Source organism: Anomaloglossus baeobatrachus, chromosome 6, assembly GCF_048569485.1.
Source record: "Anomaloglossus baeobatrachus isolate aAnoBae1 chromosome 6, aAnoBae1.hap1, whole genome shotgun sequence".
Taxonomy (NCBI): domain Eukaryota; kingdom Metazoa; phylum Chordata; class Amphibia; order Anura; family Aromobatidae; genus Anomaloglossus; species Anomaloglossus baeobatrachus.
Window position 1 is genome coordinate 23,907,900 of NC_134358.1, and position 26,520 is coordinate 23,934,419.

At 49.1% G+C, this 26,520-nt stretch overlaps 1 protein-coding gene and 1 long non-coding RNA gene across 2 annotated transcripts in view; one reads left to right on the top strand and one right to left on the bottom strand.

Moving 5' to 3' along the window:
• DENND3 (DENN domain containing 3) overlaps positions 1-13,430 on the bottom strand; it is an 83,166-nt gene extending 69,736 nt beyond the window's left edge. Inside the window, exon 1 of the mRNA XM_075352824.1 lies at positions 12,667-13,430. Coding sequence (XP_075208939.1) covers positions 12,667-12,771 — 105 coding nt within the window. The 5' untranslated portion in view covers positions 12,772-13,430. The remainder of the gene's footprint in view (positions 1-12,666) is intronic.
• The window catches only part of LOC142243950 (uncharacterized), a 237,124-nt gene that overhangs the window by 124,677 nt on the left and 85,927 nt on the right, over positions 1-26,520 (top strand). The window lies entirely within an intron of this gene.

The window sequence follows — 26,520 nt, forward strand, 5'->3', positions numbered from 1 at the left end:
ATGGTGTCCAGCCAGCAACCTATTACCACGCCCTTACTATTAGATTAGGCGGGTTACTCGGACACTACTCACTGCAGCACGTAAGGGACAGAAATTCCACTATGCACGGCCGTATTAAGAGGCCCGGCTGCACCCCGCATAGTCAAAGTGCAAAAAATACATATACAATATATGTGAGGTATTACCTGTATGCCACAAAACTATCCATAAGCATCATCTTACATTATTATTATTATTTATGCAGATAAGTCATTAGGGTAAACTGGTTTTTAGTTTTTGGATGAATTCTGTTTTTGCTGCCAGTCACTGACAGGAAGCATAAATCAGTCCTAGAACAGCGACATTATGGCCGGGGGTTGTCTGCTAACACCTCGTGTAACAGATCTCCCTATGGGGAAGGCTGCAGTCTGGTGACCTCCTGCCCACGACAATGCCAGGCGGTCCAGCAAAGCTCAGACACAAAAGGTTTTACTACTCATGGTATCCGCCGATTCCAATCATCTGCCAACCCGGTGACCTCACACAATATGAGCCCTTCACTCCCTCCAAAAGGTGCTACCAAAAAACATTACTCAAGTCTCCACAAAAAAGGCAGAAAATGTAACATCACATCACCAACCCTGGAATGTGGCCCGACGGGTTCTCACTGTGCCCAGTGCTAAATTTACACATACACGCCAAATGCACGAGTGAGTGATAGATACAAAGTGAAAAAACTGCAATCCAGCTTCAGAAAAGAAATCTACAGCCATAACCATGTACACAGGAGCAATATTATAGTAGTTATATTCTTATACATAGGGGGCAGTATTATAGTAGTTATATTCTTGTACATAGGAGCAATATTATAGTAGTTATATTCTTGTACATAGGGGCAGTATTATAGTAGTTATATTCTTGCACATAGGAGCAGTATTATAGTAGTTATATTCTTGTACATAGGGGCAGTATTATAGTAGTTATATTCTTGTACATAGAGGCAGTATTATAGTAGTTATATTCTTGTACATAGGGGCAGCATTATAGTAGTTATATTCTTGTATATAGGGGATGTATTATAGTAGTTATATTCTTGTATATAGGGGGCAGTATTATAGTATTTATATTCTTGTACATAGGGGGCAGTATTATAGTAGTTATATTCTTGTACATAGGGGCAGTATTATAGTAGTTATATTCTTGTACATAGGGGGCAGTATTATAGTAGTTATATTCTTGTATATAGAGGCAGTATTATAGTAGTTATATTCTTGTATATAGAGGCAGTATTATTGTAGTTATATTCTTGTACATAGGAGCAGTATTATAGTAGTTATATTCTTGTATATAGGAGCAGTATTACATTAGATACAATCTATATGAAGTGAAAGCTGCACACCAAATTCAGAGAAATATGAACAAGCATAACTGCTTTATAATACATAAGGAATGAAAAAAATTGAAAAAAAAATTAAATATGACATTGCATAACTGAGGATTATTTAAAAAATTACATTAGTTACATTTTTGTACATAGGGGTAGTATTATAGTAGTTATATTCTTGTACATAGGGGCAGTATTATAGTAGTTATATTCTTGTATATAGGGAGCAGTATTATAGTAGTTATATTCTTGTACATAGGGGGCAGTATTATAGTAGTTATATTCTTGTATATAGGGAGCAGTATTATAGTAGTTATATTCTTGTACATAGGAGGCAGTATTATAGTAGTTATATTCTTGTACATAGGGGGCAGTATTATAGTAGCTATATTCTTGTATATAGGGAGCAGTATTATAGTAGTTATATTCTTGTACATAGGAGCAGTATTATAGTAGTTATATTCTTGTACATAGGGGCAGTATTATAGTAGTTATATTCTTGTACATAGGGGGCAGTATTATAGTAGTTATATTCTTGTACATAGGAGCAATATTATAGTAGTTATATTCTTGTACATAGGGGCAGTATTACAGTAGTAACAGCTGAAACCAGCAGTTTACCTCCGCTCTCTATAAAGACGAGTGAGAGCAAGAGCGAATGTGAATGTGAATGTTTTCAGACATCTTTATTCCTTTCTGCACAGTGAAGTTTCCTCCACTTCATTAGTATTTGGTGCCATTGCCTTTACACTGTTTGATTTGGGGGAAACATTTTGGAGCCTTCCACAAGCTCCTTACAAATAGTTGGTGGAATTTGGGCCAATTCCTCCTGACCAAACTGGTGTAGCTGAGCCATGTTTGGAGGTCGCCGCTCGCACCCGGCTTTTTAGCTTTGTCCATACATTTTTAATAGGATTGAGATCAGGGCTTTGTGATGGCCACTGCAAAACACTGACTTTGTTCTCCTTAAGCCATTTTGTAACCAGTTTGGCAGTAGCTTCGGGTCATTTTCCAATTGGAAGAACGATTTCTACCCCAGCATTAAGTTTCTGGCCGATGTCTTGAGATGTTCTTCAGTATTGCCACAATCTTATCTCCTCATGATGCCATCTATTTAGTGAAATGCACCAGTCCCTCCTGCAGCAAAACAACCCCACAACATGACGCTGCCTCGCCCGTGTTTACCAGCTGGGATGTTGTTCTTCGGCTTCAAAGCTTTTTCTTTTTTCCTCCAATGTAACGATGGTCATTATGGCCAAACAGTTAAATTTCATCAGACCACAAGAAGTCTCCAAAATGAAGGTCTTTGTTCCTGTGTACATTTGCAGACATTAATCTGGCTTTTTTTCTGGTTATTTTGGAGTAATGGCTTCTTCCTGGCAGAGCGGCCTTTCATCCCAGGTTGATACTGTACTCGTTTCACTGTGGATAATGACACAATCTTACCAGCTTCCGCCAGCATCTTCACAAGGTCTTTTGCTTTTGTTCTTGGGTTGATCTGCACATGTCTGACCAAAGCACTCTCATCTCTGGTACACAGAACCCGTCTCCTTCCTGAGCGGTATGATGGCTGGACATTCCCAGCTTGTTTGTACTTGTGTATAATTGTTTGTACAGATAAACCTTCCGGTATCTGGAAATTGCACCCAAGGATGAACCAGACTTGTGCAAGTCCACAATTCTCTTCCTGAGATCTTGGCTGATTTCTTTTGACTTTCCAATGATGCTACACAAAGAAGCCGTGTGTTTCAGGTGTGCATTACAATACATCCACAGGTGTGTCTCTAATTAACTCAGATGTTACCAATAAACCTATCAGAAGCTTCCAAAGACATGACATCATCATATGGGCGGTCCCATATTGTTTAAAGGCACAGTACTCTTAGTGTATGTAAACTTTTGACTTTGCAGAAAGTAATAAAAATGCCTTATAACATTCTCTCTCTCATTATTCTGGCATTTGACATATAGAAATAATTTTGGTTCCTAATTAACCTAAAACGGGAAAGATTTATTCTGATTTCATGTCAGATAGTGAGAAAAACCTGCAGATGTGTCTTTTTAGAGAGCGGAGGGAAAAACCTGCAGATCTGTCTGTATAGAGAGAGGAGGCAAAAACCTCTGGTTTCAACTGTATATTCTTATACACAAGAAACCATATCATGTCAATTATTCTGATGCATAATGAGAAAGGTGTAGAAAAAAATAATAAATGGGGGATTCAGTTAAAAACAACTGCATGAAATATCTTATGATGTAAATTATGATGTTTGTGGGATCGGGACAATGAACCCTTCAATAATTTGCTGTAAGTTGCAGGGTTGTTTTTAGACTTTCAGGCAGAGTCTGTCTAAACAGGAGGCAGAAACAAGATGCAGGGGAATCTCCAGACCTTTCTCAACATCAGCGTCTTCACAGCGAGGACCAGACAATCTTATCTTTATTGTCCTCTATTCACCCTTCACCTCAAACTTCCCATTTTCATCTGGTAAAAGCTAAAATCCAGCAATTTTCCAATCCTAATCATTGTGCCCCTTTGTTTCTGCAATTTTGAGATTAGTGCTAATTTTTGTTACTGGCAAACAAATAATAGAGAGATATTAATTAATAAGTCTTTGTTATAGCTTCTTAGTTTATAAGATTATATATTTTACTAATAGAGCACAGAGGGGGAGCAACATGGATTCTGACTGATGATCTATGCCTGCATTGATTGCTACAATACTCCTCTCATAGGGACAATTCTGGTATTTTGGATTATCCAATCTAGACCACCAGGAATGTTGCATCGCTAACCTAAACCTCCTTCGAGATTGAAATTAGCACCCTAGACCACCAAGTGTAATGATATCAGTACCCTAGACCACCAGGTGTAATGATATCAGTACCCTAGACCACCAGGTATAATGATATCAGTACCCTAGACCACCAGGTATAATGATATCAGTACCCTAGACCACCAGGTATAATGATATCAGTACCCTAGACCACCAGGTATAATGATATCAGTACCCTAGACCACCAGGAATGATGGCATCTCTACTCAAGACCATCAGGAATAGTGACATCACCACTCTAGACCACCAGGGGTCTTGCCATCACTGCTCAAGACCAGCTGAGATGATTAAATCACTACCTTAATTTAAATTTTATAAAAACACTATTTATTGAAATTCATTTAAAATTCAAAAAAGTTCCACCTGTGAAAAAAATGACACACAGAACACATATATCAGGACCATGGAATGACTCCAAAATATCTGCCCACAGGAACCAAAAACCAATTAGTTCATATGTTGATAATAGTCCTGCCCAAGATCAGATCTAAATGACCCTTACTCTTTCTCTCCTCTACCTGCCAATGGAGGTGTGACATAAAGTCACAATTCACCCTAAAGGTAATGAGGTGCCCCCATTCCTCGGCGGCTTTCCCTTCTACAGGTATCCCTAATCTCCCTCAACTTATAATGTAAGCTAGAGGTACTCAATTTTTTAGAGGGGAAGATGGAGAATTGAACTTATCTGAGAGATGAGTCAAAAGCTAGTAGTCCCTCAGCAGTCCATTCTTTTCATAATGTGCAGGCATCCGAGCTTTCCATGGTCCTCAACCCAATAACATAGATACACATAGTCTCAGTCTCAACGCGTTTCTCCCCAAATGATTAGTCAGGGTTCATCAGGAGACAAAATGAAAGATAGCTGGCCCAATCGCCTGATAGCTGTTAGGGGGGCTACTCATTTAGCAGCACACACCTCTCCTTGTGGGTATGTATAATGGCCATTATACATACCCACAAGGAGAGGTGTGTGCTGCTAAATGAGTAGCCCCCCTAACAGCTATCAGGCGATTGGGCCAGCTATCTTTCATTTTGTCTCCTGATGAACCCTGACTAATCATTTGGGGAGAAACGCGTTGAGACTGAGACTATGTGTATCTATGTTATTGGGTTGAGGACCATGGAAAGCTCGGATGCCTGCACATTATGAAAAGAATGGACTGCTGAGGGACTACTAGCTTTTGACTCATCTCTCAGATAAGTTCAATTCTCCATCTTCCCCTCTAAAAAATTGAGTACCTCTAGCTTACATTATAAGTTGAGGGAGATTAGGGATACCTGTAGAAGGGAAAGCCGCCGAGGAATGGGGGCACCTCATTACCTTTAGGGTGAATTGTGACTTTATGTCACACCTCCATTGGCAGGTAGAGGAGAGAAAGAGTAAGGGTCATTTAGATCTGATCTTGGGCAGGACTATTATCAACATATGAACTAATTGGTTTTTGGTTCCTGTGGGCAGATATTTTGGAGTCATTCCATGGTCCTGATATATGTGTTCTGTGTGTCATTTTTTTCACAGGTGGAACTTTTTTGAATTTTAAATGAATTTCAATAAATAGTGTTTTTATAAAATTTAAATTAAGGTAGTATACTGGTTCTATATTTGATTTTCTACCTACACAAATAGATTTCTAAGTGTCTAAAATGATTAAATCACTACCTGAGACCATTAGTATTCTAGACCACCAGGGATGTTGCATTACTAACCTAAACCACCATAGAGCATGAAATTAGGACCCTAGAACACCAGGTGTAACGATATCCGAACCCTAGACCACCAGGTGTAATGATATCAGTACACTAGACCACCAGGTGTAATGGTATCTCTACTCAAGACCAAAGGAATAGTGACATCACCACTGTAGACCACCAGTGGTCTTGCCATCACTGCTCAAAACCACCTGAGCTGATGAAAAGCACTACCTGAGACCATTAGTAGTCTAGACCAGAGATTCCCAACTCCAGTCCTCAAGGCACACCAACAGTGCATGTTTTCAGGATTTCCTTAGTATTGCACAGGTGATAATTTAATCACCTGCAAAGGTGCTGAATCCAACACCCATGCAATGCTAACGAAATCCTGAAAACATGCACTGTTGGTGTGCCTTGAGGACTGGAGTTGGGAACCTCTGGTCTAGACCACCAGTGGTGATGACATCAGTACCTTAGACCACCAGGAATGATGGTATTTATACTCTAGACCAGTAAGAATAGTGACATCACAACAGTAGACCACTAGGGATGTTGCACCACTAACCTAGACCACCATGGAGAAAGACATTAGTACCCTAGCCCACCAGTGGTCATGACATCAGTACCCTATACCACCAGGAATGGTGTTATCTCTACTCTAGACAATCAGGAATAGTGACATCACTACTGTAGATCATCAGGGGTGTTGCCATCATTGCTCAAGTTCACCCAAGATGATGAAATCACTACCCGAGACCACCAGGGATACTTACATTAATGTAGACCAAGAGGAATGTTGGCATTAATTGCTTTTGTACCCTAGATCACCAGGGAAGTTAGCATTATTCCCTTATTAGTCTAGTCCATTAGATATGTTGGAATCACTACAATAGATACTAGGGATGTTGACAGGCATCCCTCTAAACTCTAGACCACCAAAATAATTACCAATAATCCCAAAACTACTCCAAACCAGCAATGGTAGCCAGCACTTCACCGACCACCCCCAAAACTACTCCAAACCACTAATGGTAGCCAGCACTTCACCGACCACCCCCAAAACTACTCCAAACCACCAATGGTAGCCAGCACTTCACCGACCACCCCCAAAACTACTCCAAACCAGCAATGGTAGCCAGCACTTCACCGACCACCCCCAAAACTACTCCAAACCACCAATGGTAGCCAGCACTTCACCGACCACCCCCAAAACTACTCCAAACCAGCAATGGTAGCCAGCACTTCACAGACCAGCTGCGGGACAAAATGTTATTAGGGGTGCTGGGAACTTTATGTGCTGTTTTCTTGATACATTGTATGGCTAATTGCCCGGTGGCTATGGAGTAAAACGTATCTGGTCCCATTTCATATTGTTTCAAAAACTGATCCTTTTTTTTTTAGGATCTCCGCTTGCTGTCAGTGAATGACAAAATAAAATCTTGTGCATCCAGAGACTGGAAGACGCTTGTACCCCAGCGCGTGGCTTTATAGGCAGTGACCAGGTCTTGATCAGGTTTTGCACCATTACGGCAGGATGCCTCACTGACACATAAGACGTCCTTACAACTTCTTCTCGATGAATCCCTTCATTCCTTGTGAGGAAAAGGGAAGGAATGTGCTCATCACATGGAAATCTTCCCGATGTGATACATCAAGTTTCCGGCGGTACAGTAAGCAGGTTTACAGAGATTGTTTAGGATTTTTTTGAAGAATAGTCACAAAGCAGGGAATGCAATAAAACTCGCCCCGTCAGTCCCTGATGACTCTGGTGGTACTGCAGCCTCTATTAAAAAAGCATCCCATCCTCAGTACTGGTAACTAGTGATGAGCGGGCACTACCATGCTCTGGTGCTCGGTACTCGTAACTAGTGATGAGCGGGCACTACCATGCTCGGGTGCTCTGTACTAGTAACTAGTGATGAGCGGGCACTACCATGCTCGGGTGCTCAGTACTGGTAACTAGTGATGAGCGGGCACTACCATGCTCGGGTGCTCGGTGCTCTTAACTAGTGATGAGCGGGCACTACCATGCTCAGGTGCTCAGTACTGGTAACTAGTGATGAGCAGGCACTACCATGCTCGGGTGCTCAGTACTGGTAACTAGTGATGAGCGGGCACTACCATGCTCAGGTGCTCAGTACTCGTAACTAGTGATGAGCGGGCACTACCATGCTCAGGTGCTCTGTACTAGTAACTAGTGATGAGCGGGCACTACCATGCTCAGGTGCTCAGTACTCGTAACTAGTGATGAGCGGGCACTACCATGCACGGGTGCAAGTCGGGAACAGGTTGACATTATTTCAGAAGAATCACGTGAACCCCTTCATAACTGGGACTCCCCCCTCCCCCGCAGTTTTGTTTTTTTTTAATTTTCTTACTTCCAAAAGCTATAACTCTTTTCTTTTGCGTCACATGGCCGCCGTTGTTTATCGCAGAACGAGTTGTAGTTTTACACAACGTCGTTACCTTCAGCCCAACAAGACAAAGAATTGCCCGACAGCTACTCATGTAACTATTGGGACCCTGGTCCCGCAGCTCTCGGCGCGGTGCGACCTCCTGCGTTTAGCGGCACCTCTGCTCTCACCCTACTGCTCCACACAGAAGAGGAAGCGGAGCGGCCGGCTCCAATAGTTCACGTCCTCAGATCATCGCTTTCCTGTCTGTGGTGGAAAAACATAAATAAGGAACTGAAGGAAGAGGCGGCTGCGATTTCTTCATCTCTCGCAGAGCATTTCGCCATCTATTGATGGCCTCCGTGGTCTCAGGATAAGTGCGATCCGATGGGGGTCACATCTCTGTACAGAGTAACAAAGAAGCAACTTGTCTCCATCCGTCCATGCCTCAGTCACATTTGTATGTTTGACAGTGTGAAATGGAGCTTGATGTATAAATTCCATACATTCATCAGTGACTCGTGCGTGTACAGAAACTCACAGAGGTTACAATGCGGGAAGAGGTTTACACTCATCGGGAACTTCCCCGTGGTCATGAGACCCACATCCTCCTGATACCTCGGGTCACCCGACCTGCATCGCTCTGATCCCATCCATGATTCAGCCTCGGCTCCTGAGCCCGCCGTGCAGCCTCGGCTCCTGAGCCCGCCGTGCAGCCTCGGCCCCTGGGCCCGCCGTGCAGCCGTGCAGCCTCGGCCCCTGGGCCTGCCGTGCGCCGTGCAGCCTTGGCTCCCGGGCACGCTGTGCGCCGTGCAGCCTTGGCTCCCGGGCCCGCTGTGTGCCGTGCAGCCTCGGCTCCCGGGCCCGCTGTGCAGCCTCGGCTCCTGGGCCCGCTGTGCGCCATACAGCCTCAGCTCCCGGGCCCGCTGTGCGCCGTGCAGCCTCGGCTCCCAGGCCCGCTGTGCGCCGTGCAGCCTCGGCTCCCAGGCCCGCTGTGCGCCGTGCAGCCTCGGCTCCCAGGCCCGCTGTGCGCCGTGCAGCCTCGGCTCCCAGGCCCGCTGTGCGCCGTGCAGCCTCGGCTCCTGGGCCCGCTGTGCGCCGTGCAGCCTCGGCTTCTCGTATCATTTTGGGGTACATGTTTTGTTTGCCTTTAAATTACATTCTTGGAGGAGTGTGAATTTTTGTTTAGTGTTAACATACAAGTTGAATCCTTTTATATTTTGACTAAACGGACATTTGCAGATGTGAGAGATTACAAGTATGGCTTTTTTTTTCAGACTTTTTTTTGTTTCTTTTAATTTTACTAATTTTTTAGTCTCTTGCAGGACTTGACCCTCTGATCTTTCATTACTCACACCACTTAATCCGCTCTGTAGCCCAGACATAGGCACAGGCTTTGTAGGAGTACTAAGATGGCAGCGACAAGGTAGTTTACAGTCCATCATGGGAGGGGTGGGGAGTATTTGTATCCACACCCCGCTGGGTTAAATCTAAATATTTATTTTTTATATAGCGCTAACATATTCCGCAGCGCTTTACATACATCAGCAACACTGTCCCCATTGGGGCTCACAATCTAAATTCCCTATCTGTATGTCTTTGGAGTGTGGGAGGAAACCGGAGAACCCGGAGGAAACCCACGCAAACACGGGGAGAACATACAAACTCCTTGCAGATGGTGTCCTTGGTGGGATTCGAACCCAGGACCCCAGCACTGCAAGGCTGCAGTGCTAACCACTGAGCCACCACAAGACTGCAGTGCTAACCACCGTGCCACACTTAAATGTCAGAAATATTTAGAAGCATTTACGCCGTTAATTAACAGCTATCTGAGCCGACTCAGGTTGCTGCCGCTAGCATATTTACTGCAAGAGAAATTGACATGTTGCGGATTTTAAACACATCGATGATGAAGTGCTCTATGGGGACAGTGGAGTAGGTCTGGCAGTTGGTTATCTAACAGTAATAGCTGCTGCCATCCAAGTATCCCCCTGACATCATCTGGAGGGCCCATATAAGTCTAATGGAGGGCTCTAAATGAAACATCGAAAATAAATGACGTCACACCTCTGCTCTGATGTCATCGATAGGGGGAGTAATGTGTCGCTCAATCTACCTTGTCTGCGTCTCTGATGTCAGTAACGGGAGGAAAGGGGACGGGGGGAACCTGATGCGCTGCTTAACATACGCCTTGTCTAGGTCCCTGATGTCATCGATGGTGTGGGTATCGTGTTGCTCAATCAGCCGTGTCAAGGTCTCTGATGTCAGACAGTGGGGGAAGGGGATGTATCACTCAACCTAGCTTGCCTGTGTCTCTGATGTCATCGACAGGAGGGAGGATGCGCTGCTCAACACATGCCTTGTCCATGATGTCATAGACGGCGGGGGGGAGGGATGTGTCGCTGAACTTCCCTTTTCTGTGTTTGTGATGGCATTGATGGGGTGGATGTGACGCTAAACCCCACCTTGTCTCTAATGTCATTGTCACAGAGGAGGCACCGCTCATCCTACCTTTTCCGTGTCTCTGAGGTCGTCGTTGGTGGTGGTGTTGCCGGGATGTGCCGCGCAACCCACATTGACTAAGTCTCTAATGTCATCGACAGGGGGTGATATCGGGAGGTGCAACTCAACCTACCTGGTCTTTGTTTCTGATGTCATCGTCGGCAGGGGAGATGCGTCGCTCAACACATGCCTTGTCTATGGCTCCAATGTCATCTATAGTGGTGGGGGGTGTGTGTGCTGCTCAACCCAACTTGCCTATGTCTCAGATGCGGGGAGAGGGGAATGCAACGCTCTACGCACCTTGTTTAGGTCTCTGATGTCAAGGACAGCTATGCAAGGGGGGGGGGGTTGATGTCATCGTCGGATGAGATGAGCCACTCTGCCTAACTTGTCTGTTTCTCTGAATATCTCCCCCGACGATGACATCAAACAGGAGAAGAGAAGGGGTTAACGCATCTTTGTCGATGCTTTGTTGATATTCTGGTCCTGAGGAAGAGGTTTCTACCTCGAAACGCGTACACCTATGAAATAAAAGATATCAATATCAACAACTGTACATCTTCATTTGGCTGATGCGCAGCGTTAACCCCTTCTCCTGTTTGAACACTCGTCCACGTGGGGCTGCAGCAGACGCCATTATCTCATGCTTTATCAGTGGTTGTGACGTTCACAACCACATTAGGTGAGTGTATATATCTTTATATATTACTCCTGTCATCTGGCAATACCCTATCAGCCCTTCTTTTTTCTAGTTTTATATTGTCAGGGGAGATGAGCCACTCTACCAAACTTGCCTGTTTCCCTGATGTCATCGTCAGGGGAGATGAGCCACTCTACCAAACTTGCCTGTTTCCCTGATGTCATCGTCGGGGGAGATGAGCCACTCTACCTAACTTGTCTGTTTCTCTGATGTCATCATCATGGGAGATGAGCCACTCTACCTAACATGCCTGTTTCTATGATGTCATCGTCAGGGGAGATGAGCCACTCTACCAAACTTGCCTGTTTCCCTGATGTCATCGTCAGGGGAGATGAGCCACTCTACCTAACATGCCTGTTTCTATGATGTCATCGTCAGGGGAGATGAGCCACTCTACCTAGATTGTCTGTTTCTCTGATGTCATCGTCAGGGGAGATGAGCCACTCTACCTAACATGCCTGTTTCTATGATGTCATCGTCGGGGGAGATGAGTCACTCTACCTAACTTGTCTGTTTCTCTGATGTCATCGTCGGGGGAGATGAGCCACTCTACCTAACTTGTCTGTTTCTCTGATGTCATCGTCGGGGGAGATGAGCCACTCTACCTAACTTGTCTGTTTCTCTGATGTCATCGTCAGGGGAGATGAGCCACTCTACCTAACTTGCCTGTTTCTCTGATGTCATCGTCCTGGGAGATGAGCCACTCTACCTAACATCCCTGTTTCTCTGATGTCATCGTCAGGGGAGATGAGCCACTCTACCTAACATGCCTGTTTCTCTGATGTCATCGTCAGGGGAGATGAGCCACTCTACCTAACATGCCTGTTTCTATGATGTCATCGTCAGGGGAGATGAGCCACTCTACCTAACATGCCTGTTTCTCTGATGTCATCGTCAGGGGAGATGAGCCACTCTACCTAACATGCCTGTTTCTATGATGTCATCGTCAGGGGAGATGAGCCACTCTACCTAACTTGTCTATGTCTCTGATGTCATAGTCAGGGGAGATGAGCCACTCTACCTAACTTGTCTATGTCTCTGATGTCATCGTCGGGGGAGATGAGCCACTCTACCTAACTTCTCTGTGTTTCTGATGTCAGGATATGTCACTGTACCCGCCTTCTGTAGGTCTCTGATGTCATTGACAGTGGGAGGGAGGGGTTACGCCACTCAACCTACCTTGTCTATGTCTCTGATGTCATCGGTGGAGGGTCCTACGAGGACACAGATCTCCAGCAATCCAGAGGGAAGCTGTGCATCCTCCATGTCTGCAGAGGAGGGCATCCAGCGGGCAGTTTATCACCAGGCGGACGTCCGATGCATTATGATAGACAGACTGGCACAAAACGGGCAATCAGGACAAGGCGATGACGCGTCCGGTCACGGTGAAGCCCGGCAGGGCACCGGCAGAGAGTGGGCGGACCCTGGGTTACACCTGCTCATCACCAGCCATCCAGGTGGGCACCAAAGAATGGATACAATGTATCAAAATAACTAAATCCTTCCGGAATGGTTACTCGGAATTCCAGGGGTCCTATAATAAATCCATACTCCAGTCTGGGGGTCCGGGATAATGCCTGAGGGAAAAGAGGCTGGAGGGGGGCCTGAGGCAGTGATGGTGGCGGAGCCCTAAGAACAAAAGGGTCTATATGGGGTCATGAGAACCATATGGGGGGCACCAAGGGGCGCTCAGAGTCCAAAGGCCGTTTACCAGGCACTTAGCACTTGCAGGAGGCTGTGCAGGGTCAGGCTTCAGGCACAGCAGTGTAAGTGGCAGTAACGTGAGACACACCTGGTGCAGCCGTGCGGGCCTCAGGGTCCGGTCTCCAGCTGCCGACCCGTCTCCAGCTGCCGAACCGAGCCGCCTCCACCGCCGCCGCCGCGCTCCACTGATAACATAGCCAGGGCGTGCCAGACCTGTACTCTCAGCCCCGCCTACTTCAAATAACTCCTCCCACAGCGAGGAACAGTTTACAGTAACGATGCCAACAGACCTTTAACCGCGCCCACAACATGGCGCTTCAGCGCCTATAATAAAGCTTCAATCGCGTTGTCATGGTAAAAGAGGGCGTGGCCTCTACCTGATACTACCGGTAATGACGCCTACTGGTCGCTAGATGGGCGCGACTTTCGGAGTTTTTATAGGCTGTCCAAACAGCCAATCAGATGTCACGCCTTGTGCGTATGTAAATGAGACAGAGTTTCTTCCCTCAGGCAGCGAAAAATGGGCGGGAAGTTTCAGTCACCTCAGCGACGGGACAGTGGCAGGTTACCTCATGAGACGAATGTCACCTGTCATGTGAGGAGCTGCCACCTCAGCGCGGCTCTGCGGGAGCTCCGACTAGAAACATCAGCTGTGGAGAAAAAAAATAAAGGAATAAAAAGAAAAAATAAATAAAAATAAGCCGGTATCTCTGTCAAAATATAAAATTAACCCAAAACATAAACGTCGTCATAAAGAAAACAATATAACAAGCTATATTTTCCCAAAAAATGGCCCAAAAAGGAATATATAATGCAAAATGGCATCGATAATGACTACGGGACAGCGCAAAAAATCCACACAGCTACTGATCTCCGAAAATGGTGACAGAAAACCAAATTATTTCTCACAAAGTTAATTTTATTTCACCACTAATACATAGTTATATATATATATATATATATATATATATATATATATATATATATATATATATATATATATATATATATATATATGTGAGTATACAGGTTTGGTATCACCATATTCACACTGACCTGGAAAATCATGGCCCTGGGTCATTAAGGCCACTCACCTCACGGGTGCGGCCTATCAAGATGCTGATTAGACAGCATGATTATTGCACAGGTGTGCCTTAGGCTGGCCAACATAATTATTGCACAGGTGTGCCTTGGGCTGGCCAGCATGATTATTGGACAGGTGTGTAGGCTGCCCAGTATGATTATTGCACAGGTGTGCCTTAGGCTGGCCAACGTAATTATTGCACAAGTGTGCCTTAGGCTGGCAAGCATGATTATTGCACAGGTGTGCCTTAGGCTGGCCACAATATAAGCCCACTCTAAAATGTGCAGTTTTAGTACACAACACAATGCCACAGATGCCGCCAGTTTTGAGGGAGTGTGTAATTGACTGCTGCCTGCAGGAAGCTGTTGCCCGTGAATTGAATGTTCATTTCTCTACTATGAGTCGTCTCCAAAGGCGTTTTAGAGAATTTGTCCTCACAATTGCAGACCACGTGTAACCGCAGCAGCCGAGGACCTCCACATCCAGCATCTCCAACCTCCAAGATCGTCTTAGACTGGCCACCCAGAAAGTGGCTGCAACAATTAATGCAAAACCAAAGAATTTCTGCAGAAACTATCAGAAACCATCTGCTGCTCATCATCCTTATTGGGGTCTCCACTCTCCACCTGACTGCAGAGCGTAGTCCTCATCATTGTCTCCACCTGACTGCACAGCATCATCCTCTTCGGGGGTCTCCACCTGACTGCGGAGTGTCGTTCTTATTGGGGTTTCCACCTGTATGCAGAGCGTCGTCCTCATCAGGGTCTCCTCCTGACTGCAGAGTGTCGTCCTCGTTAAGGTCACCACCTGACTGCAGTTCATCCGCCTCTTCAGGGGTCTCCACCTGACTGTAGAGCGTTGCCCTCATCGGGGTCTCCACCTCAGGGCCGCCATCAGGGCCCCTTCTCTTCACCAGGCCCCTGTCACAGCAGCAGCATAGGTGCCCCGCCTCGTCGCACTCGCTTCCCTTCCTGACATGACTAATTTGCATGCGAAGGGTTCGGCGCATGCAAATTAGCCATGTGCTGTAGTGGAGGCAGGGTGTGCCGTGAAGCAGTGTGGTGAGGTCATCACTCTGCGACCTCATTACACTCCTGCAACAGCGGCTGAGGTGGCGAGGACGCGGCAGCCAGCGGGGACAGGCAAGCGCTGTAAGCTGAAGACGATCGCCGGGGGGTCCGCTGATCTCTGCTGGGGGGGCGCTGATCTCTGCCTGGGCCCGCTGATCTCTGCTGGGGGCCGCTGATCTCTGCCCGGGCCCGCTGATCTCCGCTGGGGGGGGCGCTGATCTCTGTCTGTGGGGGGCGCTGATCTCTGCCTGGGCTCTCTGATCCCTGCTGGGGGGACGCTGTTCTCTGCCGGGGCCCGCTGATCTCTGCTGGTGGGGGGGCGCTCTGATCTCTGCTGGGGGGGCGCTGATCTCTGCCCGGGCCCCCTGATCTCTGCTGGGGGCCGCTGATCTCTGCCCGGGGCCGCTGATCTCTGCTGGGGGGGGCACTGATCTCTGCTTGGGCCCGCTGATCTCTGCTGTGTGGGGGGCGCTGATCTCTGCCCATGGCCGCCCGCCGACCGCAGGCCCGCTGACCCCAGCCCCTGTCTTGCTTCAACTAGATCAGGGGTGGGGAACCTCCACCCCATGGTCTCCTGCCTCCCTCTGCTGTGAGCCTCCTGCCTCCCTCTGCTGTGAGCCTCCTGCCTTCCTCTGCTGTGAGCCTCCTGCCTACCTCTGCTGTGAGCCTCCTGTCTCCCTCTGCTGTGAGCCTCCTGCCTCCCTCTGCTGTGTGCCTCCTGCCTCCCTCTGCTGTGTGCCTCCTGCCTCCCTCTGCTGTGTGCCTCCTGTCTCCCTCTGCTGTGAGCCTCCTGCCTCCCTCTGCTGTGAGCCTCCTGCCTTCCTCTGCTGTGAGCCTCCTGCCTCCCTCTGCTGTGTGCCTCCTGCCTCTCTCTGCTGTGAGCCTCCTGCCTCCCTTTGCTGTGAGCCTCCTGCCTCCCTTTGCTGTGAGCCTCCTGCCTCCCTTCTGTGAGCCTCCTGCCTCCCTTCTGTGAGCCTCCTGCCTCTCTGCTGTGAGCCTCCTGCCTCCCTTCTGTGAGCCTCCTGCCTCTCTGCTGTGAGCCTCCTGCCTCTCGGGTGTGAGCCTCCTGCCACCCTCGCAGTGCTGTGTGCCACCCTCGCAGTGCTGTGTGCCTCCCTCCAGTGCTGTCTGTGCTCCCTCAGTCCTGTTCATGTCCTCCAGTCCTGTTTGTGGCCCTCTAGTGTTGTCCGTGCCACCACCAGTGCTGTCTGTGCCCAGCAGTACTGTCCAAGCCCCAACCCCTCCTGTGATGTATATATATGCCCCCAGTCCCTTCTGCTGTGATGGGTGTATATGTCCCAGCCCCTCCTGTGATATATACATATGCGCTCAGCCCCTCCTGTGATGTGTGTGCCTTGAACATCTCCTACCTGATGTATATGATTTACCAATCTGTTGACTGCACTCCAGACCGAGACAAACTTGGAAAAGCAGTTGTGAGAAGCCACATGATCAATATCACCGTACACCACAGCCGCACCAAAGAGAAGCAGCTCCAGCCACCACAGTAAGGGTTAATTAATCAATTAACCAAATATATTAGGGTAATTTTCAAGCTGATAATTTTTTGCGGCCCTCGAAGGGTGGTAGAAATTTCCAAATGGCTCCCAGCATAAAAAAGGTTCCCCATCCCTGGTCTAGATGCACGGGAGGGTGCTGAAATGCATCACGGCTCACTGTTCAGAGAAGACGACGTGCGACGTGGGAGCCGGGGAGGGTGAGCAAAATGTTTTTGTTTTTTTATTTATTTGACAAATATGCCAGGAGGCCCCCAGGATGGGACATATATACTGGGAGGAGGACATATTCACCTGGAGGGGAAGAAACCAGGCTGGAAACATACCGTATATACCCGCATGTGCCCAGGAGGGGGATAAGTAATAATAATAATTGCAATATATATATATATACTGTGTATATATATATATATATATACACACACACACACACACACATACCAGGAGGCCCCCAGGATGTGACATCTATACCAGGAGCAAGACATATACACCATGAGTGGCCGGGGAAGGGGTCATATATACCAGAAGGCCATATATGTGTGTGTGTGTGTGTATATATATATATATTACATGTTTTTCCAAGAGTGGCAGTGAGACTGTAGGAGGTTTGATGGGTGGGGGTGGAGCCTGGGCGGAGTCCCAAGGGGCCCCGAAAATTTTGCCAGTATGGGGCCCTGAAATTCCTAGTGGCGGCCCTGCTCCACCTGACTGCAGTTTGTCCTCCTCTTCAGGGGTCTCCACCTGACTATAGAGCGTCGCCCTCATCGGGGTCTCCACCTGACTGCAGTTTATCCTCCTCTTCAGGGGTCTCCACCTGACAATAGAGCGTCGCCCTCATCGGGGTCTCCACCTGACTGCAGTTCGTCCTCCTCTTTGGTGGTCTCCACCTGACTATAGAGCATCGCCCTCATCGGGGTCTCCACCTGACTGCAGTTTATCCTCCTCTTCAGGGGTCTCCACCTGACAATAGAGCGTCGCCCTCATCGGGGTCTCCACCTGACTGCAGTTCGTCCTCCTCTTTGGTGGTCTCCACCTGACAATAGAGCGTCGCCCTCATCGGGGTCTCCACCTGACTGCAGTTGGTCCTCCTCTTTGGGGGTCTCCACCTGACTGCAGAGCATTGTCGTCACTGATTTGAGTGTCAAAATGCTGACAATCGATGGCGCCTGGCACATTGAAGAGGGTTTCTCTTCATGGTTGGCATCTGCCTTCCATGGAGCAGGCTCAACTCGAGAGACCGCATGCGCTGAGACATAATGGTACTATATATGGTGAGAAGGGGTTAAATTCAATTGTCTATTCTGGGAACCCATCATATTCCACCAGACCATACAACCACTATGGGATCCGTGAGTTGGTGGGGCCCGTTGCCATTGAGCCCCTACCTGACATCACACTTTCAACTGTATTGGCATCGTAGATACAGGTACAGTTGAAAGCAATGATGATGTAGGGAGAGCTCTGCTGTCCGCTCCTTCCTTCATTATTCTCCCTCTGCGTCTGAGATCTGACAGATCAGCACAGCGGGCGCGATGACATCACTTCATCACCTCCGCTGTGCAGAGCAGAGAAGACGCAGGTCCAGAACACTCCCTGCCAAGACCGGAGCAGTGGGGTAGTGTGGCGCCTCAGGACCTGGTCGCCACAACAGCATTGCCCTCCCAAAGGGTTAATGCTGAGCCTGGAGGTAATTGGGAGGTCCATTGGCCAGCAAGTTTAACATCCAACGCAGTTCTCCCTCCGGCCAGCAGGGGGAGCTCTGAACCTGGAATTCCAGGGAGCATTCCTTAAGTCTGACCTGAGGGAGGAAGTAGTGTTCAGTCTGTAGAGAGAAGTGAAAGGAAGCAGACGCAGAGTGTGCTGTCTTGTGGATCTGGGGCCTGGAGCTGGAACTGCTTGGCCCAGGGAAGCAGGAGTAGCAGAGAGGCAGAGAAGAGACTCGGACATCGGAGTCTGTGGCCACCAGGGCTTAAAATACTCCCTGGTAGCCGAATCCGAAGGGCAGGAGAGCTGCAAGCACCTGGCCCATAAACAGCCCCAAGGTACAGCTGCAGCATCAGGGTCCGGTGTGGACTCCAGCAGAGAAGCACCAGAGAGGGCCTGCGCAGCCTACCACAGAGGGAAAGGGACGTACCACTGGTCCCAGCAGCAAAGAGGGCCATTGCTGGATCCAGAGAAGCAGGGTCCTATCGTAGTAAAGAAAGGAACAGGAGTAGGCCTCATACTCATCTGGCCAGAAAGATCACCCCAAGTACTTCCAGGCCGACCGGATCCCCTTCACCACCTGTGACGGTCTCCCAGGATTGGACTGTTCCTAAAGTAAAAGAGGAGAAGGTAAAGAGACTGTTGTTTGTGCCTGGTTCTTTCATTGCCTGTCGGCCCTGCACCGTGTTAGCCACGCAACACCATAGACTTTCACGAGCACTAACAGTGTCCCCGGGGCTCCGCTCCACCTGTGGGGAGCAGTACCACCATTGCTGCCGTATCATCACCCCGGAGGCCTCACACAGCAGCGGCGGCTTAATAGCCGCAGACCACAGGTGGCGTCACGAAACAAATACTTTAATTGCTCCCAAGTCACCAGCCATATTAAACTGACACCCACCAGGGCCACGGAGTCGGGCCCCGCCACCACTGACGTCCCCCGGACTAGTCCGGCCCGGCACCGGGTGTCCCATAGCCCTGGGGTGGCCGAGTCAAATTTTGGCGTCACGAACAGGATTTCGTGCCCGGTCCCACCGGGTACTGTGCGCCTGCAGAAACTGTGCTTAAAAGACTGTGTTACTGTTTGCAAACTGCCGCCGCCATTAGCCTCGCCGAGCGCAGGAAGAAGGGGGGCGTGCCTGACAAAGAGCGTTAAGGGAGCGCGCCATCAGAGCAGAGCGCCGTTAACCCCGCGCGACCCAGAAGGGAATTTGAAAAGTGAACGGAGCCTGGTAAGGTTCACTAAGGGGGAGGAAGATGTCTGACTCGGAGGGAGGGCAGGTGGCTGCCATAGCCCGAGACGCCGCAGCACCAGCCGAAGCAATCCCAGTCGCCGTCGCCCCAGCCCCCACTGTAGCGCCGGTAATGCCGATCACAATGCCGTACATCCCGGGAGCAGAATGGATGCCGCAGTACTCCGGGGAGTCCCATACCTTGAGCGACTTCAGAGAAAGTCTGCACAGCTTGTTCCGGGTGTATCCTCTGACTGAGAGCCAGAAGGTGGGCATATTAATGGGGCAGCTAGCCGGCGCGGCCCAGCGTGAAGTGAAGTCCTGGCCTGATACAGATAAAGGGACAGCAACCCAGATACTGGCCAAGTTAAAGAGTACTTTTGACACCCGCACCGCAGCAGAGATAAAGATGAGATTCTTTGGGTGCAAGCAGCGGGCCACAGACAGCATAAGGGACTATGCCTTAAACTTGCAGGAGGCCCTGAAAGCAGTTAAACAGGTGGACCCAGAGAGTGTACGTGAAGAACACAAACTCCTAACTGAGCAGTTCATAGAGGGGCTCCTGTCAGATGCCCACAGGACCCAGCTGCGTATCATGGTCCTGCAGAACACTGCTCTGGACTTTGCAAAGTTTAAGGACCAGGCCATCCGGGTACTGAGAGAATCTACACCGAATGACCCAGTATCCCTCCGGCCTCTTGCTATCACGTACCCCGGGGTGGTGCCTGCAACACGAGCCGCTGCAGAGGCTGAGGCGCAGTCCCTGGATAAAGATCCCACTGCAGAGCTCAGACAGCAGGTCCAGGAGCTGACCAAGACTGTAGCTGCCCTTGCCAAGACCGTGCAGTCTCTACAAGTGACCCCATCGCCTGCAAGAATCGAGTTGGCCTCCAGCCCAGATGACGTCCCATGGATGCGACAGAGGAGGATTCCGCCGACCCGAGGAAAAGATACAGACCGGTATGATTCAACGGGACAACCGATCTGCCGCCGCTGCAGTCAGGCGGGCCATATTGCAAGACACTGTCCTTTAAATGGGCCGAGCCTGGGGCCAGGAGCCAACCCCCAGGTGTAAGGAAGCCCGGCTCAACCCCCAGTCGCAGCAAGTATGTGGGAGGACGCCCGGTCCTTCCTATTGTGCTGGATGGGATCCCTTTGAATGCCCTCCTGGATACGGGGTCCCAGGTAACAACCATCCCTTATAAACTGTACAAAAGATATTGGGATGATTCAGACATTGACCATGGCCCAGATGATGATTTAACAATTGTGGCCAGTAATGGTCAGCCCTTGCCTCAAATTGGGTACAAAGAAGTAACCATTAAAGTGGGGCGGGTGGAATTGCCATGTCAGGGGATGATAATTGTAGATATTGATCGCAAAGAATCTGACCCACTGCTAACCATTGGTACAAATGTGATAGAAAATTGTATTGCCGAAGTGATAATTTTGTTGCAACAGGCGTCTGAAACTGCCAGCTCCGGGCAGCAGCGTGCCCTACAGAGGGAGATCAGAGCCCTGGTGAGGAGGCAACAGGTAGAGCTGGCCGGAGGAGAAATTGGCAGTGTGAGGGTAAGTGACCCCCTCCCCATTGCAATACCCCCAAGAAGTGAAATGTTGATATGGTGTCGGGCAGCAATAGGCCTCAAGGGTCAGGACTACCATGCCTTGGTAGAACCGGTGTATTCAGACAGTAGGCCTGGAGTCCTGATAGCCAGAGGGGTAGCAGACGTCCGCAACGGGAGAGTGCCCGTCCGTGTCCTGAATTGTGGGGAGGAGGAAGCCAAATTGCCCCGGTACGCCACTGTAGCAAAACTGTACACTGTCAGCAACAATACCATCAAAGCAGTGGAACCCTTGATCCCGTCCGACCAGGCGGAAGACAATGGCTCCAAGGGGCAGCTGGAAGACTGGTGCCAAAAATTACATGTGGGCACCGACTCCACCCCCTCACACCAAAAGCATGGGGTTTACCGGGTGGTACAGGAGTACGAGCGGGTCTTCAGCAAACACCCCCTAGATTTTGGGCAGGTAAAAGGGGTTAAACATCAAATCCCCACGGGTGATCATCATCCCATTAAAGAGAAATACCGCCCTGTACCCCCAGCACAGTATCAGCGTGCCAAAGAAATGTTACGGGAAATGAAGGAGGCTGGGGTTATCAGAGATAGTTGTAGCCCCTGGGCAGCTCCCCTAGTGCTCGTAAAGAAAAAAGATGGTACAATGAGAATGTGCGTAGATTACAGACAAATTAACCGCATTACACATAAAGATGCTTATCCACTACCCAGAATAGAGGAGTCACTAACAGCCTTAAAATCAGCTAACTATTTCTCCACCTTGGATCTCACCAGTGGGTATTGGCAGGTTCCCGTGGCAGAGGCGGACAAGGCGAAGACTGCATTCACGACGCCAATGGGCCTCTGCGAGTTCAATTGTATGCCATTCGGGCTCTGCAACGCCCCAGGGACATTCTAAAGGTTGATGGAGTGCTGCTTGGGCCACCACAACTTTGAAACCGTGCTGTTGTACCTGGATGACGTCATAGTCTACTCCAAGACTTATGAAGACCACCTGAGGCACTTAGCAGAAGTGTTTGAGTCCTTGTCGGAATATGGCCTGAAGATAAAGCCGTCCAAATGTCACCTCTTGAAGCCAAAGGTACAGTACCTGGGTCATGTGGTCAGCGCAGAAGGTGTGGCACCTGATCCGGAGAAAGTCACCGTAATCAAGGACTGGCCAAGACCCACCAAGGTAAAGAAGGTGCGGCAGTTCCTTGGGCTGGTGGGCTACTACCGAAGGTTCATTGATGGTTTCACAAAGATAGCAGCGCCCCTTCAAGATCTCCTGGTGGGCCAGCCAAAGCAGGCTAAGAAGCAGAGACCTCCATTTGAATGGAGCAGCCAAATAGAAACATCCTTTGTCCGGCTGAAAGGGGCTCTCACGGGAGAAGAAATTCTGGCCTACCCTGACTACAGCCAGCCGTTTGTACTGTACACAGACGCCAGCAACGTGGGACTGGGAGCAGTTCTGTCCCAGGTGCAGGGAGGCAGAGAGAAGGTGATAGCTTACGCCAGTAGGAAGCTTCGGCCCACAGAAAGGAACCCAGAAAACTACAGTTCCTTCAAGCTAGAGTTCCTCGCTATTGTTTGGGCAGTGACTGAACGCTTCAAGCACTATCTGGCATCGGCCAAGTTCACCATCTTCACGGACAACAATCCGTTGACACATCTGGCAACAGCCAAGTTAGGTGCGTTGGAACAGCGATGGATGGCCCGGCTGTCTAACTTTGACTTTACCATCAAGTACCGAGCTGGCAAGAAGAATAACAATGCTGATGCGCTGTCCAGAATGCCTCACTTACCCGAGTCTGGAGAAGACCTGGATGAACTCGAAGAGATAGAGCTACCTGCTTTCCATCACCAAGGTGTTTCCCAGTGTGAGCATGCTGTAGGAGTGAAGCGCTCGAGCCAGCACGAGGTCTCGGTCAACCCATTACTCCACCATAATTGGGAAGAGACACAGAACGGTGACCCGGCCGTGCGATTGGTCAAAGAAAAGCTAGCACAAGCTGAGACCCATCTTGGCCCAGACGCTCCAGAAGAAGCCCAGCAGCTGTGGAAGGAGAGGGGACGACTGTTCACCTACCAAGGCAAGCTCTGCAAGAGATATGTCAACTGGCGAACAAATGAACTCGTCTGGCAGATAGTGGTCCCACAGAGGGATGCTCCAATGGTCCTAGCAGCTTACCATGATAACGCAGGACACTTCGGGTGGAAGAAGTTGGAGACCCTACTCCGTGATCGGTTCTACTGGGTGCACATGAGAAAGACAGTCGAGAAGTGGTGCCGAGACTGTGGTCTGTGTAACCTGAGGCGGAAAGATGATGCCAGCCAGAGGTCTCCCCTACAGCCAATTGTCACAAAGCAGCCCCTGGAGTTGGTGGCCCTGGACCACGTGAAGTTAACACCAAGCCGGTAAGGCTATGTGTACACCCTCACCATTGTGGACCATTACTCTCGTTTCCTGGTAGTAGTGCCCGTGAAGGACCAGACAGCCAGAACAGCAGCTAGAGCATTTCAGGCATACTTTTGTCGACCTCACGGTTACCCTGAAAGGGTACTGACTGATCAAGGTCCTGCATTCGAGGCAGAAGTGTTCCAAGAGTTCTGTAACATGTACGGTTGTAAGAAAATCAGAAACACACCGTACCACTCCCAAACCAATGGATTGTGCGAGAAGATGAACCATGTGGTTATTGATATGCTCAAGACTCTACCTCTGGAAGAAAGAAACCAATGGCCAGAGAAGTTACCAGATCTGGTAGACCTGTACAACCATATCTGTTACGGGGGGCTGTCTGATAATAACCTAAAGGAGTATCAGACAGTCAGGGTCCACCGTGCAAAGACTCTGCTGCAGACTATGGCAGAGTGCAATACCTCTGTTAACTCACAGAAGGATATAATAAGTAAGTAAAGCAATTCCTCCCTTACTTGGAGGGTGTGTGGAATGATCTCTGTTAATAATCACAGAGACAAAGGCAATGTGTGCGAAATGGCACCTACCTAGGTCCGCTCTTCTAATGGTGCAAAAGAGACGAACAGCAGCGTAAGCCGCACAAATCTCCTACCTGCGTTCGCTCCACTAGTGTGCGAGGACACGAACCACTAGATATGGCACCTGCCTAGGTCCGCTCTTCTAGTGGTGCAAAAGAGACGAACAGCAGCGTAAGCCGCACAAAGCTCCTACCTCTGTTCGCTCCCCTAGTGTGCGAGGATACGAACAACTGCCAGACGCAGTATAAGGAACGTTACCCTAGCGGCAACGTCCACCTACGAGTCGAACCACAAGGCCCAGCCAGACCATGTGCCTCAGGCACCTGCCTATGTCCGCTCCCCTAAGAGGTAAGGATACGGACAGCAGCCGAAGCTGTAAGGTATAAGAACGCTACCCTGCCGGTAGCGCTCACCTAGCATAGACAGAGGAATGCCTAGAGGAACGCGCACAGAGCGTCTACTCTTATGAAAGAACCAAGAGGACTGAGCGCCATGCGGCGTGTGTCAGGGTCTTATATAGACTCTGTGCCTCATCCAAGATGGAGGACACCAGAGCCAATCCGCTGCCAGAACGACAGGAGTGACGTCATGCTGGCCTATCACCGAGCAAGGCATCACAAGCACATGACCAGCGACCAATCGGCATAGAAGGTGTCAGAGACATGTGACCTCGTGTCAGCGATGATGTCACCCGCACATGTGCAATGGCTCCAAGATAGGACTTAGTCTCCGGCGCTCGCATATGTGCAGTAGCAAGAAATCTGGACTTAGTCTCCAGCGCTCGCACATGTGCAGTAGCAAGAAATCTGGACTTAATCTCCAGCGCTCGCACATGTGCAGTAGCAAGAAATCTGGACATAGTCTCCAGTACTCGCAGCAACCGTAACAATATCCCAGTAAATTCGACCAACTGCAGCCCTGCTTACCTGATGCGAGCAAGACCTGGCAAGTTACCTGTAGACTTTGAGATGGGGACTGTGTCACCTGAAGCGGTTCAGGAGATAGAAGATTGGGATACAGAGCGACAACAGCAGTACCGCAAGGTCCAGGAATGCGTAGAAAGGAGCCTGTCCCAAGCAAGAACGAGACAAGAGCAGCATTACAATCAAACAGCTCCAGCAACTCCCTTAGCACCTGGAGAACAGGTCCTCAAGAAAAAGCGGAGGGCGCATAAATTAGATGATCAGTGGGAGAATGAACCCTACACCATTATCCCCTCCAACTTTGACAATAGTAAGGTATGCCTCATAAGCAAAGATTAAGGCAAGCCCTATCAAGCAGTTTCTCGAGACCGCCTGAAAGCATGCCCCGAATGGTGCAGAACCCAAAAAGAAGTAGAAGAAGTACAAGAAAGTCCCCAAAGTCCAGAAAAAGAGGAAGAGATGATCCAAACAATCCTTGGAAAATTCCCCAAAACTTGGACCAGAATAAACAATGCCATAGTGGTACCAGTGTTGACGTTCCCGCAGTTGGTCGAGCCAGAAACAGAAGAGGTTCCAGATCCACCTAAAGAACCGTCCGCTCCAACACGAGATGACACGCCAGCAGTGGAACAGGAGAATCAACCCCCTGTCAGTGGTGAACCTGTCATACCCTTGGCGACTCTCAGACCACGTAGGCAATCATCACGCATACCTATCAGGGTTAGGCCTACCTGTAGTGCTGAGGTAGAAGACACACCAAGTAGTCAGGGGCAGACACCAGAGCTACGCAGGTCCCAACGCAGCACTCGGGGACAGCCCCCTCCAAGGTATAGAGAGTAAAAAGCAAGAGTACTTATTAGAATGTAAATAGTTATGTGAAATGTCTGTAATGTTGTGTATAAAATGTTTTTTTTTTGGTTGAGAAAATGGACAATTGGGCCACTGGACTATGAGTGGCCAACACCTAGCTGTACATAGTTAGCACCAGTGTGCTCAGCAACCCCTGAAGAAAAACCCGTCCGGCGTGCAGAGTGGGGTCATCAATGCTCTGACGCACGCCCAGAGCCTACGTTGGGGGTTTTATCGCGGCGGGTCCCCCATGGAGCAGTGTAATGGACACCCGGCAGGGAGCCACACTGGACTCTTATAGTTGTTTAAGGTTGTAACATGTATGTCTTGTTTTGTTTTCTACAGTCCGGGAGTACTGAATTTAACTAAGGGGGAGTGTGGCGCCCCAGGA